Here is a 19,071-nt window from a genome sequence, read left to right as displayed (position 1 = left end):
TGACAGAGGGCTTCTCCTGTTTCTTTACTCTTTTCTTCCTTGATAACTTTTCTCGAGCTTCCATCCGGGCCACGTGGTCATATGTCCAGGAGCTTCGAGCTGAGAACCACAGTCATGCTCATAAATTAAGGATAATGCTGATACATGGTGAAACAACGCTCTGGTGGGCGGTTAGCCGGTTTAAATGACCTCGGCGTATGACCATGTGGGTTCATTTGACCTGCGGTCGGCGCTCGGTGGCGCTGGCAGCAGTCCACATACACAGAGGTATGGTGGTGCATTTCAGAGTACGGGGCAGCGAGTAAGTGTGCAGAAGTGTTCAGACGTGCTAGTGGTGTGTTGCAGATGGCTCGAAGAGCACATATTGATGACGTTATGAGGGGTAGAGTACTAGGGCGATTGGAGGCTGTTGAAACACAGCAGGTCGTATCACGGGCCCTCTGTGTGCCACAAAGTGTGATCTCAAGATTATGGCAACTATTCCAGCAGACCGGAAACGTGTCCAGGCGCTACAGTACGGACGGCTACAGTGTACAACACCACAAGAAGACCGATATCTCACCTTCAGTGCCCACAGACGGCCACGGAGTACTGCAGTTGGCCTTGCTCGGGACCTTACCGCAGCCACCCGTACAGCTGTCTCCAGACACACAGTCTACAGACGACTGAACAGACATGGTTTATTCGCCCGGAGACCTGCAAGGTGCATTCCCCTGACCCCTTGTCACAGGAGAGCCCGTAAAGCCTGGTGTCAAGAACACAGTACATGGTCACTGGAACAGTGGTCCCAGGTTGTGTTCACGGACGTCCAGGTATAGTCTGAACAGTGATTCCCGCCGGGTTTTCATCTGGCGTGAACCAGGAACCAGATACCAACCCCTTAATGTCCTTGAAACGGACCTATATGAAGTTCGTGGTTTGATGGTGTGTGATGGGGTTATGATTGATGCACATACACCGCTGCATGTCTCTGACAGAGGAACTGTAAGAGGTCAGGTGTATTGGAACATAATTTTGCACCAGTATGTCCGCCTTTTCAGTGGTGCGTGCAGTGGGTCCCACCTACCTTCTGATGGATGATAACGCACGGCGCCACCGAGTTGCCATGGTGCAGCAGTACATCGGAACAGAAGGAATCAGGCGAATGGAGCGGCCTGCCTGTTCTCCAGACGTAAACCCCCTCTATGTTGACCTATTGCTACACGTCTTCAAACCCCTAGGTCTCTGCAGGAGCTCCGACAGGCACTGGTGCAAGAATGGGAGGCTATACCCCAGCAGCTGCTCGACTACCTGATCCAGACCCGTTGTGCGGCCTTTGTACGTGTGCATTGTTATCATATCCCATATTGATGTGGGGGTACATGCGCAGGAAACAGTGGCGTTTTGTAGCACATGTGTTTCGGAGCGGTTTTATCAACTTATCACCAATACCGTGGACTTACACATCTGTGTCCTGTGTGTTCCATATGTGCCTATGCTATTAGCGCCAGTTTTGTCTAGTGCCACGTTGTGTGGCACCGCATTCTGCATTTATCCTTAATGTATGAGCATTAGTGTAGTTGGCGAGGCACTGAATGTCGTGTGAACGCTGCTGCTGCCCTTATGTGGCCGAGCTACCTTCTGCGAAAACACTGCTACTCACTACGGTACCTTATACGGTAATTTTATCGTTGCGAGCCTGCATGAGCCTTCCAGTAGCCGGATTCCAAGCTGTGTTCAGCTGCAGAGTGGTCTTTATTAAGGGTGTTGTCAGTCTTTTATGACGCTACTCCAGAAATTATTGATCCGTTTAATAACAGATGTCTTGTCGAATGCAATTCGGTGTACATTTTCTGTTTCCTGCTGTCGGTGATTTCTCAGGATACCGCAGGCGGTAACACCTCTCGTGTTCCACAAGGCGCTGTTAATGGTACGCACAGTGTATCCGACGTAAATGTGCCCACAACTAGACGGCATTGTACACACGCCTTGCGTTGGAAGGCTTACATCGTCTTTCAGAGGGCTCATGAGCTGTCGAATTTTTGCTGGAGCCCTGAAGACCTGACTATTATATTACTTGTGATATTAAAAATTTGTAGACTGACAAATAACATTGTAAATTTAATAAAAGTTCATCCGATTACATGTATTCTTCTCATTATATCAATTGTAATACAAATAGTAAAGAAAATGTCTATGTTGAAAATAAAAATAACTGACGAACGGGACTCGATCCAGCGATGCAGTGATTACAGAGCTTGAACGCTAACCACTCGGCTGCCGCCCCTTCATGATAAAAATGGCCACTCACAGATGTATGTTTGACGACCGAAAGTATCTTGCGATTTTCTCAATAACGCTGGAGAAGTACGCGCTACTGCTTACACATTTTGTTGTCCTCGTGGAGTACTACGAGTGTATGAAGTTTCCAGTAAATCCGCGTCCCAAACGTCGTGGCCTCCCTTTGCTAAGCAATGCTCTAGGGCGCGTGTAGGGCGACGCCGCTGGACAGTCGGTGATTGGAGACGAATTGTTTAGAGCGATGAATCACGTGTTCCGCTGTGGCAATATAGTGGAGGGGTTTGTCTTCGGCAACAACATACTGAACGTTACCTAAGATCGTGTGTAGTGTCTACAGTAAAGAACCCTGCAGTTGGTGTTATGATATGGCAATGTTTTTGGTAATTACTGTCTACTGCTTTTCCTGCGCTTAAGAAAACAACACTAAATTCGGAAGCATATCAACTCATTTAACAGCACCGTGTACTGCGCATGGTACAGGGTCACTTAGGAGACGTTATTTGTTTGGATTAGCACGACAACGCACCCTGTCACAAAGCAGCATCTATGAGGCAATCGTTTGTCGACAATAACATTCCTGGAATGGACTGGCCTGTCCATAGTCCATTCCTGAACCTAATGGAACACTTTCCAGGCGAGTCAGAACGTGTGCTTCGCTTAAGACTCCAGTGGCCAGCACCTCTTTCTTAATGTGGAGAGGCCTTGCACTGCACTCGACATCAAATGGGCAAACAGATGTAGTCAGTACGACTACACGTAAAGAAACGGTGGCAGTTGACGAGGATAAAACAAATAATAACGCCGAAAGGGAAAACGCTACAGTTCGAAAACCACTCAATATGAAGCAGCTGTATGAAGACATGATGGTATTTATTGAAAATGAATTTTCTGGGCAAAAGATGACACAGCCCAAGAATAAGCGGACTAAAAGTGGAATTACTGGCAAAAATATCGCAATGCGCTATAAAGCAGGCCTTATTAACTGGCGGTGCAGTTCGGAACACCTACAAAAATAAAACGAGAGAATATTAACGAAACTAGAGAAAACATGCAGATGTGTGGTACTAACAGAGCGACCAAGTAGAGATGCAAGCAAAACAGCTCCTGCAGCTGAAATCACAGCAGAGCAAGCAATCGAACAAAATGTTTTGCTCATAAAGTCAAGAACAAATGAAGAGGCAAAGACAGTGCAACAAAATCTGACGAACTTAATGAACCAGACCAAAGAGAAAATTTGTATGAAGAAGGTCAAGCAAACCGATAATGTAATCGTCTTCGAAATTGCTACATGAAGGGTCACGAAAAAGATAATCAACAACAAAAAGGTGCAAGAGAAACTGATTTGTGAATAGGCTAAGATTAAGAGACCTTTAATGATTGTGTACCACATCCCAGTGGACACAAATGCAAAGACACCGAAAGACACAATACACTTGAAGAACCCTGAAGATGAACTGCCCAAGGAAACCTTCCGAAACGGCTTTACAGTCCGATTCAGGACAGAACCAGTGAGAAGAAAAGTGGTCCATCAAGTTACTGAAATGAGAGCCCCCTGGTTATAACAGCACTCGTGAAGCGACAAAAAGTATGTCTTGGATTTCATTCGGCTTCAGTGAAAGACTTTCTAGTAGTGAGGAGGTGTTTTGAACACCAAGACCTTGGTCATCTGGCAGAACATAAAACATTGTGATAAACAATTAGTAATTTGTGGACATTGTGAGTAAAAAGGCCAGATCAGAAAATACAGCATTAAAAACAAACAAGTGGCAGTGTGTGTACCATGTAAATACAGATGTAAAAATACACGGGGAAGAGAGATGAATGTTACACAAATCAAATCCTCCTAACAATGAAGAATTTTAAGAACGAATTATGGAGAGTCGTCTCATGCCATTAGAAAGCAATGAGCACTCTAATGGTACCATAAAGTGTGTTCTATGTAAGGAACATAAATCACCAAATAGGAGGGGGAGGGACGACGAAAGAGCAAGAAATTTCTGCCAATAAGTGGACAGTAAATACCATAGAAGTGAACATGTGACACAGACCTGCGAAAAATCAGGAGAAAAGTTTTCGGAGAAAATTCAAAACTATGTGATATAAGACAGAAGCAAGATCACAGACGTTTATAGGAGTGACATTATACTGCAAGTTATCAGGATTTATTGATAGAAACTGGGTAGTTCTTGGTAGAATGCGACAGCACAAAACCTGAGGAAAATACTGCACTGCCTAAAGAAGTAAAAGATGATTCTACAATGCAGGGTATGAATCAGCAACAAAAACAGTACGAAACCCAGAGACAGTTCATACAGAAAAGATGCATCTACTGCAGAGAAGTAAACAATAAAACACAGAGGGAAACATATCTGCGACACATTTATAAAAGTGTAGTGTAATGGCGACTTCTGCTACAGAATGTATCAGGATGACTAAATGTAGCAGGGAGACACCAAATGCAGTGGGTGGGTGCCAGGAGGTGCCATATTAAAATTCGGTGAGAACTTTCCCAAATGATTTATTGTTTCAAACTACAGTGTCCTCGTTCACCTCTGTCTGCGTCAAAGGGCCCCGCAATGCTGAGGGAGCACCCCAGCAGCCTGTGCAACACAATGCTGTGTCGTGCTGGCCTCGAGTGGCCCGCTGCGTTCTGATGATGTCAGGATGGGTGCACCAGCAGCTGTCTCAGCGCCCACCATCCTCGATATCTCTGTGCTGCTCTGCCAGGAGCCGTAGGCCATTCCCGCTGTTGCTTCTTCATCACTGGCATAGCTGTGATCACAGCGGCAAGCGCCCACGATCCGGCGTCCGAATCTGTGACCCTCATCTCGGGATGTCTCCGGCGTTTGTTGCGAGCCGAGACGACTGCCTGCGGTACTGAGCCAAACAGTGGCGCACCACTGGCTGGCTGTGGACGCCGTGTTGGCACAGAGGGTCGAACTAATGATCTGCCATGTACTGGGACACTCGCACTCCATCTGTTGCTGCGTGTAGCCGGTGGTGTGACATGCCTCGTCATCCATGAGAGCTGCCACACTTGAAAGAATCTCGTTGGAAAACGACACCCATTTGTATGTGGCTGTGCGCCTCTGTTTTGCTAATGTGCCGCTCCAAGTCACATATGCACCACAACTGGGTTGCGCCAGTGGGCCCCTTTTGCCTGTAGTTACGCCATGCAAACCGCTGCATTTACTCTTTTCAGCGGTTCGACGACTCCTTACTTTGCAACCGCTGTTCAGTGTAACTTACTGCAATCTGGCCCGCACCTGGCTGTAACTTGTGCTCAGAAATGTTTCACCGAAACTGTGGTGCCGCTACATTATTCCCCCTTTTGGAAAGACCCAGTCCCTGGGTCGACCCTTAACTAGCTCTTAAATTGTCTGGGTCAGCACCTATTTCATATTCCCTTACTACCAGAAAACTTAAATGTGACCTAGTGCCCTTAAAACACATTACATGAAACAAAACGTAAAAATTCCGTACTGGACGACCACTGCCCGATCAACCCCTTACCTACTCACCTCACGCCCTCCGTATGCAATGCACTGGGACTTGGACTACCCTTGGTTCCCTTTTGGATTTAGCTCTCCACCTGATCAGAAAGTGAGCAACACACAACAAAGTTAAGGCTGTGATGACACTTGGCACAGAAGTGCTCAAAATGGTTGTCATTTGCCTTTGTCTTTCCCTATACTGAGCGACATGTTGATCAAGCTGTTCGGCTGATATGCGCCCCTCTTACCCTAAAATGAACTGGTTTACGGATCTCAATCAATCATTTTATAATGTGATGTTGATATAATACACAGTGATTTTTCCATGTTCAAGACCTCTTGTGAGGTAATACATCACACATAAATCAGTTTGTACATACATTTTATAAGGATGCGGAGAGACGATCTGGTAATGATGGCTCATTGTTCTCACCATCATAAGCTTTTAGTTCCCTTTTGTTTAGTCACAAGCACTGGCAATTATTGCGTTGGTAGAACACCATTGGTTCGCCTTGTCATTGTCTTACCTGTGCGGCATGAAACGAACAAAGAAAACAACATTTTAGTACAAACGTTATATGCAAAGCACGTAATGAAATAATACATTTCAGTGTCTGCCTGGTGTGTTGGTCAAGCAGGCACTAAAGATGGTGCATTTAGCTAATATCTGGAACACCATATATTCCTCACTCCAAGCTGAGCGATCTTAAGTTTGATTTTAGAAGTTCGCCATTGGGAACAAAGATTTGATACATTTTTTGACGAAACTGACTATCTTCTCAGTGAGGACTGACGGCGTCGATAACTAGTCGTTTCGCAAATTCATCGTCTTTATATTAATAATAGTAATGAATGACTAACATCCGTTTGTCACTTACTTTGTGACGTTTATGCAGTCGCTTAGCAAAAGTTTTTTAATAATGTTTTCTAGATAAATCTACTTTAAAAGCCTCATACAACTAAGTTTCATGTAACTTTCCACTGAGTGTTTTTAACATTAGTTAGTCTTCGATCTCTCTCTCTCCCTTATACGAATACACGAGGCAATATTAACTGTACTACTTAGAAGACAGTTTAACGAAAGGTGAACCACATTTTCAGCATTTGTTGATTTGAATAAACTTTTGACAATGCTGGGTGGAATACTCGCTCTAAATTTCTGAAGGTAGCAGGGGTAAAATACAGGAAGTGAAAAGCTGTTTACAATTTGTACAGAAACTAGATGGCAGTTCAAATGGCTCTGAGCATTATGGGACTTAACATCTGAGGTCATCAGTCCCCTAGAACTTAGAACTACTAAAACCTAACTAACCTAAGGACATCACACACATCCATGCCCGAAGCAGGATTCGATCCTGGGACTGTAGCAGTCGCTCAGTTCCTGACTGTAGCGCCTAGAACCGCTTGGCCACCCCGGCCGGCAGACGGCAGTTATAAGAGACGAGGTGCATGAAAAGGAAGTAATGGTTGAGAAGGAAGTGAGGCAGGGCTGTAGCCCATCGCCGATGTTAATCAGTCTGTACAATGAGCAAACAGTAAAATAACCAAAGAAAAATTTGCTGTAGGAATTACATTTCAGGGAGTAGAAATAACAACTTTGAAGTGTGCCGATGATATTGTAATTCTATTAGAGACAGCAAAGGATTTGCGAGAGGAGTTGAACGGAATTGACGAAGAGGATATAGGATTAATATCAACAAAAGCATGGCAGGGATAATGGAATACAGTCGAATTAAATCAGGTGATACTCAGGGAATTAGATTAGGAAACGAGACACTTATAGATGGGTTTCGTTATATGGCAGAAAAATGACGGATGATGGCAGAAGTAGGGCTTAAAAAATCTAGACTGTCAACGGCAAGCTTTCTGAAGAAGAGACATTTTTAACATCGAATATGCGTTCAAGTGTTAGGAAGTCTTTTCTGGAAGTGTTTGTGTGGAATGCAGCTATGAATGGAAGTGAAACGTGGACAATAAACAGTTTAGATCAGAACAGAAGGTTTTGAAAGGTGGTGTTACAGAATAATGATGAAGGACAGATGATCAGATCACGTAGCCAATGAAGAAGTGCTGAATCGAAATAGAGAGAAAAAAATTTATGACGGAACTTGATTAGACGAAAAGATTAGCTGACAGGACACATTATGAGACATCAAGGGATCACCAATTTAGTATCGGAGGGACGTGTGGGAGGTAAAAATTGTAGAGTGAGACCAAGAGAGGAACACAGTAATATGATTTAAGAAGATTCACAAGGATGTAAGTTACAGCAGTTATTCGGAGACGAATACTTGAGACTTCACATAACAAAATTACAAGAAAATTGCATAAGTAACGTCTTTCATACACTGAAGAATCATCATTCTTTCATACCTTAGAACTGCTGTGTTTAGTCCCTATTAGTGCTGAGTTACTTTACATTCCATAATTTAATATTTCTTTACACGAAAAAAAATAACATTTTAGTACACACATCATACACAAAATACGTAAATAAATAATACACTTTTCTTGACTAGCTAATTTGGCTGAAGGGGAAACTAAGGACTGTATAGTACACTAAAATCTGCAGCAGCACAAAATGGCACTCTAACAAAATCACATACGGCTAAGGGTATGCTCAATCTGAAGCAGGTTCTGTCTTATGCTGTATCCTTGGTTTCCTTTGAACTAACTTAACTCTGTTAGCTGTAGGGAGACGCTTACCTCCAAACTACAGCGCATCGTGGTACTGACGCATGAAGATCGTAGCCACAGGTAAAGAAAAAAAAACACCCTGGATACTGCTAGTTTAGATTTGTAGACACACTCTAAACAATTTAGCCAAAAGTATGAAAATATGTCGCAAAAAATATGTCCCTAGCCCCTTGAACCAATTTCAGTATGGCAACTGACTTCTTCGAATAATAAGAGCACAACTTTCATCACTTTGAAAACACGCAGTTTCATGTTGTGACATGTGAGATGAGTGCGTAGAAATTTGCCTGTAATCGCATTATAATAACAACACGCACAAGGTTCCTGTCAGCTGCTTTATGTTCTCTAAAGCTGTTTTTATTTTTGTGCTTTGTTGGTAATATGAAATTTCTCCGAGGCAATTTATATGATCTCTTCATCATATGTTAATCTGATCGAACTCTGGTTTTGGTCGTATAATATTTTGCTCTATAAATTTAACGTATATATTATGTAACCTTAAGCTGTATGTGGACTCAGTATTATTCATGTGTTTGTTGTTATGCTAAGTGTTGCATTTTATTTGTAAATGTTAGTGTACACGGTAATATGGAAGTGTATCACGTGAAATAACTTAAAATAAAAAAGCGTGACATTTTAAATTTTGTAATAAAATAAGATGCTGATTTTGATATTTCAGGGACGGAATTGACGGATATCAGAAACCGCTCTTGTATCAATTGCATGGCATGCATTGGTATACCTATAGGATTGGTGTCCACCTGCTTATGTGTTCAGATGTTTCCCAGCTGGAAGCACTCCTTGCTTTTTGCAGTCCTGTGCTGCCTTATATTACTACTCTTCTGCAGGTAAGATGATGGGTATATACGAAGGCCAGCTGATAGGCGATTTGAGATTTAATATTGCGAGTAAGTTGAAAACTTGTCAGACTTACTCGTTGTTGCAGAAGTATCAACCGATATGCAATATCGATGCCTCTTCCTATGTGCGTGTAATAAATGGTACTTCCTCATCTGTAACCCTTTTTTTGTGGACAATGTATAGAGGTGCATCTCTCAAGGAACGTCGAGCAACCTTTTTCATGCTGATGTCGGTGGCCAGATGTTGTGGCGTGACATCGAAATCGTTGACGATCCGTTATCATTCATGACCGCTGCAATGTCGCCGACGTGCACATCTCTCCCAATGGGGTTTCACACTCTATCTGATTTAAAGTATCCGGAGACATACTGAAACCAGTTCCGTCTTGTCTTGACTTGTCCTACTTCGCAGTAAGTCTTGTAATTTATTTCTTGGGGTTTTCGTGGTCCTTTTTGTAGTATGCCGCCGGGTGCAGAGATCTGGATGCGTCACTGCGACCAAAAAAATCCTGCTATTGTTTTACTTTGTAACGACAATGCTATTTTGTAAATATTTCTGAACATTTTTAGGCATTAGCAAGATACACAACCTGGCCCCAAGCAACATAGTTCATTGTTATTGAAACCTGGTTGGTAGGTAGTCAGAGAGCGCACAGGATAAGGTTATGATTGTGGATGGGGCTGTAAACAGTTACTGTGAGTGGCACAATCAAACATACAGCTTTATTTTTCTAAGAGCCACTTGTATATACATTGTTTTAAAAGATCACAATTAGACAATACGGCTGAAGGCCTAGTTAAAGAAAACTTGAGATGCTTTCTGGGCTGAAGGGCCGACGCCACACCAAAAACCAGAATGGGTCAAGGCCTGGCTTAGAAATCAAAAGCCATTAAAAATAGAAGGTAAAAATTTAAAACAAACATGCAATTGAAAACAATTAGCGGCTGAAGGCCTACACTACACATCTGAAGGACAACTGTAATTAAAACACATCAATAAACATTTTTTTCTAACCAAGAAGTTTCTTTTTAAAGTTACAACAGAATGGCCAAAAGCGTAATTAAAGAAATATTAACTTATTGCACGCCTGAAGGCCACAAAGAAATTTGAAACAACTGTTGAAGGCCTGAAAAACAAGTCAGACAAACAATTTAAAATAAAACCCCTCCTTCTTATAAAAAATTTTTCCTTTGAAGAATACACACAGCTGAAGGCCTTATAAAAGGGGTTCACGTAAATCCTCGGCTGAAGGCCAAACATAACACGTTGAACGACTAACGGCTTAGGGCCTGGATTACAAACAATATCAGATAGAACAAATTTTCAAGAAAAACAATTTTTTTAAAAATAAAATCAATATTCAAAATTTTAATTTAACATGGCTGAAGGCCTTTACGTAAAATTAAAAAAAAAGCTGAATTAATACATGGACAAAGGCCTCGGACAATACTTCAAACTAAAATGAAAATCACAATCTAAAACAAACAGAACAAGTGGTGCTCAGAAGTGTTCCAAGTGTCAGCCTGAGAAGGTAGCTCAAACGTAAGATGAAAGGAGAGAGACAGCCAAGAGTTGAAGTTACATAATCGGATGGCCATCCTAACTAGAGATGGCCCAAGGGCCAACCAACAAGTTAAACAATTCTCCTCTGTCCGACCAACAGCAGAACGATGGAAAATATCGGCTGAGGACTAGGATACGAACAGCACTACAACTTCAGAAATTGGCGTCTAGAAACAGCCAAGGGAACAAACTATGAAGCAAACAACTTAAAAGGCTGTCGAACTACATGCCTGCTGGACAGCATCAACACAAAGAGAAAAGGCACACTGCCGGAAAACTATGCACACTATCAGAGCAGGTAACTGGGGCGTTAATGGCCACAGGGCAGAAAATACCGCTGGTGCACTTCACTGGCAAGTAACAGTCAATCTAATAATTAATCACAATATTAGAAGACGGCTGCATGATTTCGCTGACTCCAACACATCGTACATTGCTGCTAGCCCAAATGGCCCAGGGAGCAACAACCCAAAAATGAACGAAGTGATGTCACAATAGCTGAGGTTTCATTACAGGTTAACTGATCACTCAACTTCAGCGTCCAGGTACAGTGGTCAATGAAAATTGTCGCTCTCGCAGCTAGCAAAATCAAATGGTTTAAATGGCTCTGAGCACTATCGGACTTGACATCTTAGGTCATCAGTCCCCTAGAACTTAGAACTACTTAAATCTAACTAACCTAAGGACATCACACACATCCATGCCCGAGGCAGGATTCGAAACTGCGACCGTAGCAGTCCCGCGGTTTCGGACCGCAGCGCCTAGAACCCCACGCAGCTAGCACCTCACGATCCGACAGTGTATGCACGCCGCCAGCTGTACCAGCCTGCCCTTGCACCGCGGGACATCCTCGCTGCTCCGTCCCAACCGTTTGACTGCCTGCAACATGCAGACAGCATTAAAATAGCTGCTCAGTCAAAACAACACAAGCCACACAATGTTCCACGAAACACTTCCACAAACAACTCGAACAATACTAAAACCTGTGACTGAGAGAACCCAGAAGCGGTCGGCGACCAAATACACATCGTTCAATGAGACAACCGACCGAACGACCAACCAAGGTCGTCCGCACTCAATTCATGTGTATCAGCAATGGTCGAGCGAGTCATGGCTGTCTCGACCTCACTGCTGCTCCGTCCCAACTCAACTCCCGATACACGATGACCCAGAAATACTAGCAGTCGCTCCAAAGATATAACGACAGTGCCCTTATCGATAAGCGCTGCTGCTGCCACTCACGGGCAGGCAAGCCAGCAACTTAGTGACACCAGTAAATCGAACAAGAAACGGGACAGCAGTACCGCAAAGGCAAGATGTCAAGTAATAAACGGCACGAACACGAGCCGCACACGGCTCAATTGTATATTGTTTTAATATTCTTAATATGGAATGCGTGTGATAAGCAATCAATGCACCGTTTATTCACACGCCATACAACGGACTGCGTCGATTATTTAAGATGGCCTGCATTACGTTCAGTTAAATAATTTTATGATCTTAAACTTCCTAGTCTTTTCTAACATACAAGGACCAGAAATATGATTTAATTAGTTGTCAAAAAAAGTTACTGCTAGCTAACGTAAAATATTACCAGAGATTTTATTATCTGCCTCGTACTGAACTTTAAAGTAAACATACGGCTGTCGCTATTAATATCTTTGTGGTTCGTATCGAAATGTTCACACTAAAAATTCTGATTACAATCATTTTTTAAACTTTTCGGCCCATTTAGTTGACAGTAACTTCTGAATGAATTGTCATTAATGATCGGTAATTTCCAAGAACGAATTAATATCCAAGTCGCTGGGTCCAAACGATACATATCGAAATTGCGGTCTTAAATCGATCATGCGTCTCTAATGGCGGGCGTTATGGGTATGTTTACGGTGGTCGCTACAGCAACGACGAAAGAAGAGCGTTACAAAAATACTTGTAATTGCAAAGGAGATTACTTACCTTACTCATCGTCGGTGTTGCAATCATGTGAAAGTCCATTATGGTGGTCTGGATGGATAATTTGGAAGAGTCGAACCAAGTATTCTTCCTGATACTCGTTCGTTTTCCGCACTGTCCGCAGTGAAACTGTAAACGGTATTTCAGCACCGAAACTGTGCTTACGAAGTTTTGCACGCTTCGAACCACCACAGTCTACTTAGTCCCTTCTTTTCTCGTCCGGTGGTACTCCATATTTGCTACAAAAAGTCGAACAATTTTCTTCGCTGGATAAACATGGAATTAGATTTATCCATGTGAGAGACTCCGCCGAAGAAACGTCAAGAACACGAGACATTCCACTCACAAACGACATAGATCGTCTAGGATTCCCTAGTAACTCATAAATAATTCATGGAGGTATGTAATTTAGAGCAACTACGGGAACGACGGAAAACAGATAAAAATGACGATCACAAATAATTGATCATAACGCCCATCACAAGAGTCGCACGATGGATTTACGATCGCATGTTCGATATGTATCGTTTGGACCCCGCGACATCGATAGGCAATCATTTAGTTAGTTAATATTTCTCTCTCCCCATAGATTCAACTTTGTGAAGTATTCATTTCGCAAGACGAAATTATTGCCGACTTGGTAAAGGGATATCTTTTGTTAAAGAACTTACACTGTTTAAAATAAATTTTGTTGTATTTTCAATATTATCTTTATACAGCACGGATGTATAAAACTTTTACTGAAATCGATGATCAGCAATCGCAAAAACTGACTGCAACTCCCTCTATTAGCTTTCTCGGCGGTTGCAGTTTGAAACTATGCACCACGTGGCGGTTCGTAACGGAAATCTCGAACGGAGAAAATTATTCTTATATTGGATAAATTGAACAAAAATCAATAAATGGTACTTAATTAATCAATCGCGAAAAAGCCTCTGATAAATAAATTGTTAACATTAAACATATTTAAACACTCAAATACCTTTGTCCTGATTTCGACGCAGCGTTCTGAAGGAACGTCTGGTCGCTTGCTGTCTCCCAAAAAACTCCTCGTAACCGTTGCGTGGCTCTTTCTCCCGAGCAGCACGAGGTGGTGGGGGAGGCCCATGACCAACCTCTGGTAAGAAAACGTTTTTTTAAGACTTTGCACCTCTGGTCTAACCATCCTGTTCCTGCTCTTTGCCTTTCACTGACTGTGTTAAAGTTGGTGGAAGATTCTGAGACCCACTGCATCTCTGGTTTGTCTGGTACCACACTCAAAACATTCACACCTGACCACGTACTTTAAGGAGTGGTGGGAAAATGTAAATAGGGACACAGGACGTGCATATTGTAATGAGAATAAAAGACTTTGATCCATAATTGTTTCTACATGCATGTAATTTGGGGCTGAGATTATTTCACTGTTCATTAATTATGTAAAGTAATTGAATTTACGCTGATAATGTCTATCAGCTGATAGCAACATAACACTGATTTTAACAATGTAACGAAACCTATTGTGACGTTACAGCCTGAAGATGGAATTTGTATCCTGAAAGCTGGGTAGTGTCAATTATTTCATCCAAATAAAGGATTCATCAAGAGCAAATGGAGCGGATTTATTAGTCATGGAATTAGCCACAGGTGTGAATATCACGCAAAGAGTATATTATGTTTGTGTGTTACGCCTGTACTCATCATAACGGAATTCCAATAGCTTGCAGTGCTAGATTCAAGCTGCCTCCAAATAGTCGTGTTAACCACCTCCGAAACTGGACTATACAGAGATCGATAAGCCCATACATAACTCAGAACAATAACAAAACCCACAAAAGTTTTTGGTAGTCGTGTCATCGGCTCACGTAGGTGTGATAAGCTCACTGGACAAAAAAGTTGTCACCCCTGTGCGCACGCGCAGTAGGATCCTTAAGTCTTTACAGATGGCGCAGCGATCGAGTCATGCGCTGAACTGTGCGCTAACTACCTCAGCGTGAGCTCAGTGAAATAACATCCAGTGGGACATTTATGTTTCTAGCGGACATTGGACATAAATGTGAATGAAAGTAAGGACGTTACCGAGTGGCAAAAAAGGGCACTCGTGTTCCGCTGCAAACTGTTGACGTGACTAGAGGGAGAAGTTTACCATATGTGGCGATGAAACACGACATAAGAACTGTGACCGAAAAAATATCTGGACTGGAGGGACCGGAGACGCGGATCACGGCTTGTGAATCAAAACCGCTTCCCAGTCCGACAGGAATCGCTGCAGTCAGTTAATAAATGTCCACCCGCACCTGTTAGCGAGAGAACATAGCAACGGGAATTGCATACAATGTACATTTGGAGTCGGTCACACAGCCACACAAAGACGACAGTACAAATGTTATGCATTTACAACAGAAAAAAGTTCAAAGGATTTGAGGAATATGTGACTGGTTTTATGAACACCGTCCCCACTACTCACTATATTACTTCTCGACTGACGTGCAACATCATCCGACTTGAATGCCACAGTATATGTGTGGGATAGGTTGGAACAGTGGTAGAGCATCTCTGCAGTTTATTGGAACTGCGTCCTCAGATCCACGGCGAGTGACTTAAGTCGGCTGTGACGTACCTGCACAAACTTGTGGATACGTATCCCAACCGAATAAAGGCGGTTATCAAGTCCAAGGGCGGAATTATACGGTATTCGATTATGCTTGTAATGATTTCTGCAGGGTGACCAGTATCTTGTCCGGTGAGCTTATCATCACAAATTATGTCTTCGTATTGTGTAATCTGCTATGAATTTCCTACTTCACTGCAACAACTTAAAAAATGGGCGTTACGAGAAACAACGAACGCAGTAAAAAACAAATCGAGGATACCACTGTAAACCGAGTAACGTAACCAGACACGGCCGACCAATTCGTCTACTGTAAGACAAGTCATCTGTGTACAGACGAAGACTGTAATATATTTTCGTTCAGCATCCTCAGATTTTGAGAAAAATAACACTTCATGATGCGAAGTGGATTGAAAAACGACGGGATCAGTAGATAATTTGCAGCTGAGCATTTTTCATCGGCGTATATGGGTCTGCAAACGCGTATTTACCTAGATATCGAGGAAAGAAACTGTTACAACTGTCGTTTCTGTACCCGTAAGGTAAATGAGCCCCGATCTCTCCCAACTATGCGTTTTCGTGAAGTTCGCTGTCTATCTGTGTTTGGGTTCCCCCCCTTGTCGCGGTTACATCGTGGTTCTTCTTCCCTCTACGTGTGGCAGCAGTGATGTGTATCGATATTTGCGCCATGTACCATCTTTGGTTTGGTGCATACAGTTTCCGGCAAGGGGGTCTCGAGGGAGTCGGTCGATTGTTGCGAACGAGGGAAGTTCTCCGCGTGTTGCAGTCGGCTGGGGCCGCTGGCAGCCCCTGTGCAGTGTTGGAGCGTGTGTGGAGCTATGCGATCGCTACGAGCTTCGTGGTTCACCGACCCAGGACGTCAAAGTAGAGTAGTGGTCTAAACTACCTAAGCAACGTCTGCTCATGTTGTGGTGGTTCGCTTTAGTGCTTCGCTGAGGTTTTCCGGTGAGTAGCACTGAGTGGTTCTACTGCTGAGATTTAGCCACCATCTAGAGCAATGAACTATTTTGGTCGACTACGATATGAGTGCACCATGGAATTTTCTGTCTTGTGGCCGTTAGTGTTCCGGTTACCTGCTCTGGCCACTAACGTAATTTCCGGCAGCGTCCTTTCCTCCCTATTGTCGCAGTTCAACATGGTGTGCAATTTTGACAGCTATTACATACTTCACGTTTGTAACATTGCCGGTTGGGGTTCTCATATAGTGATAGACGGGAAGCAAGTTGTTGTGTCGGTCGGTCCGTGGCTGCACCCTAGCTGGGGTCCGACAGATCAAGTATAACTGGGCTCACCACCTGTTTGACCTAAGTGAACGAGGGCAGACCGACCTCCCTGGAGGCCTTCTGAGTGCCACCTGTTTTTATTTATCTCTTGTCAGCTATTTTAAATTTTGGGCTTATGATTATTGTTTGTTTCTTAAAATTTTGCATAATTAATTTTAAATGTACCTTTCAAGCTTAAACACTGCGGCCTTCTGCCTTTAAAGATTATGGTAATATATTTTGAAATTTTGAAGTTTGATTGTGGCCCTCAGCCACTGGTATTGCACCTTGCATATGTTGTTTCTTTAAATTATTTTATTGCTACGTTAATCGGATTTTCTATCTTGTCGATGTTTAAGATCTCTTGTTGTTAAAAATGCTGGCCTTCTGCCTTTAAAGGTCTATGGTAATATACTCTGAAGTTTTGAAACTTAATTGTGGCCCTCAGGCATTTGTGTTGCACCTTGCATATGTTGCCTTTTGGGTTTTAAATTATTTTATTGCTATCTTAATTGAATTTTTGATTTTTTAAGGTTTCTTGTTGGCCTTCTGCCTTTAAAGGTCTATGGTAATATATTCTAAAATTTTGGAAATTTATTGTTGCCCTCATCCATTTGTATTGCACTTTGCGTATGTTGTTTTTTAAATTATTTTATTGCTATCTTAATTGGATTTTTATCTTGTTAAGATTTCTTGTTGGAGGCCTTCAGCCGTGAAAGAGTTGCTAAATTACAATAAATGACAATTAGAAGCAGAAACTGACCCCAACCCTTGGCCCTGTCCACAACCCTATTACCTGTTTTGCCCAGCGGGTTTAAGGGCGTATCAGTAAACACTGTTCAGTATACACTGTGGTGACAAAAGTCACAGAAAACCTCCTAATATCGCGTCGGATATCCTCTTGCCCGGCGTAGTGCAGCATCTCGACGTGGCACACACTCAGCTACTCGCTGTTGGAAGACCTTTGCAAAAGTATTGACCCGTGCTGTTTCCATTACCGTCGAAAATTGCGAAAATCTCTCCCGCTGCAGGATTTCGTGCACGAACTGACCTCTCGACTATGTCCCATAAATGATCGATGGGATTCACGTGGGGCGATATGGGTGGCCAAATCGTTAGCTCGCATCGTCCAGAATGTTCTTGAAACCAATCGCGAACGATTTTGGCCTCGGAGGATAACATTGCTGGTAAACGTCGCATCGACAACGGCGTCATTACAGACACATTAGGGAAGGATGGCGGAGGAAATCGGCCGTGCCGTTCCAAAGAAACCATCGCGGCATTTGACTGAAGCGATTTAGGTTTAAAATGACTCTGAGCACTACGGGACTTAACATATGTGGTCATCAGTCCCCTAGAACTTCGAACTACTTAAACCTAACTAACCTAAGGATATCACACACATCCATGCCCGAGGCAGGATTCGAACCTGCGACCGTAGCGGTCACGCGGTCCCAGACTGAAGCGCCTAGAAGCGCACGGCCACAGCGGCCGGCGCGATTGAGGGAAATCACGGGAAACCTGAATCAGGATTGCCAGACGCGGGTATGAACCGTCATCCTCCCGAAAGCGAGTCCACTGTGTTAATCTTTGCGATTGTGAGCCTATGATATGGTGTACCATTATTTGGCAACATGTAGTTCATGAATTGCTGCAGACAGTCTACAAGTAGCCGAACGTAAGCATTTTCAGTCATTGATCGGTTCAGTTGGACCAGAGGACCCAGACACAGCCCATACCACTATGGAGCCATTGTCAGCTTCCAGTAGTTCATGAATTGCTACAGATTTCAATGCTAGGTCATCAGTACGTGTCAGCGTCCGAATCATTCAAAGAAACATAATCGATATGGGCTTTCTGAGCCAAAGTCCCACTCCTGTACTCTTGATGACTGCACAACACAAAGCTTTACGTCTCGCCTGGGCCAGTGAATACCGACATTGGACTGTTGATGACTGGAAACTTGTAGCCTGGTCGGACGTGTCTCGTTTCTAATTGTATCAAGCGGATGGACGTGTACATGTATGGAGACAACATCATAAATCCATGGTACCTGCATGCCACCAGGGGACTGTTCAAGCTGACAGAGTCCATTTAATGGTGTGGGGCGTGTGCAGTTGGAGTGATACGACTCTGACAGGTGACACGTATGTTAGCATCCTGTCTGATCCCCTACATCCACTCATGTCCATAATGCATTCCGCATTCCGACAGACTAGGGCAATTCCAGCAGCACAAGGCGACACCCCACACGTCCAGAATTGCCTCAGAGTAGCTCCAGAAACACTCTTTTGAGTTTAAACACTTTCGCTGGCCACCTAATTCCCTAGACATGAACATTATTGAT

At 43.2% G+C, this 19,071-nt stretch overlaps 1 protein-coding gene across 1 annotated transcript in view; it reads left to right on the top strand.

Annotated features, from left to right (window-relative positions):
* The window catches only part of LOC124788443 (solute carrier family 22 member 7-like), a 158,165-nt gene that overhangs the window by 108,338 nt on the left and 30,756 nt on the right, over positions 1-19,071 (top strand). The window contains exon 5 of the mRNA XM_047255715.1: positions 9,151-9,319. Within this exon, the coding sequence (XP_047111671.1) occupies positions 9,151-9,319 (169 nt within the window). The remainder of the gene's footprint in view (positions 1-9,150; positions 9,320-19,071) is intronic.

Source organism: Schistocerca piceifrons, chromosome 3, assembly GCF_021461385.2.
Source record: "Schistocerca piceifrons isolate TAMUIC-IGC-003096 chromosome 3, iqSchPice1.1, whole genome shotgun sequence".
NCBI lineage: Eukaryota > Metazoa > Arthropoda > Insecta > Orthoptera > Acrididae > Schistocerca > Schistocerca piceifrons.
The sequence above is the reverse complement of the archived record's forward strand: the minus strand, read 5'-3'. Positions and strand labels throughout refer to the sequence as shown.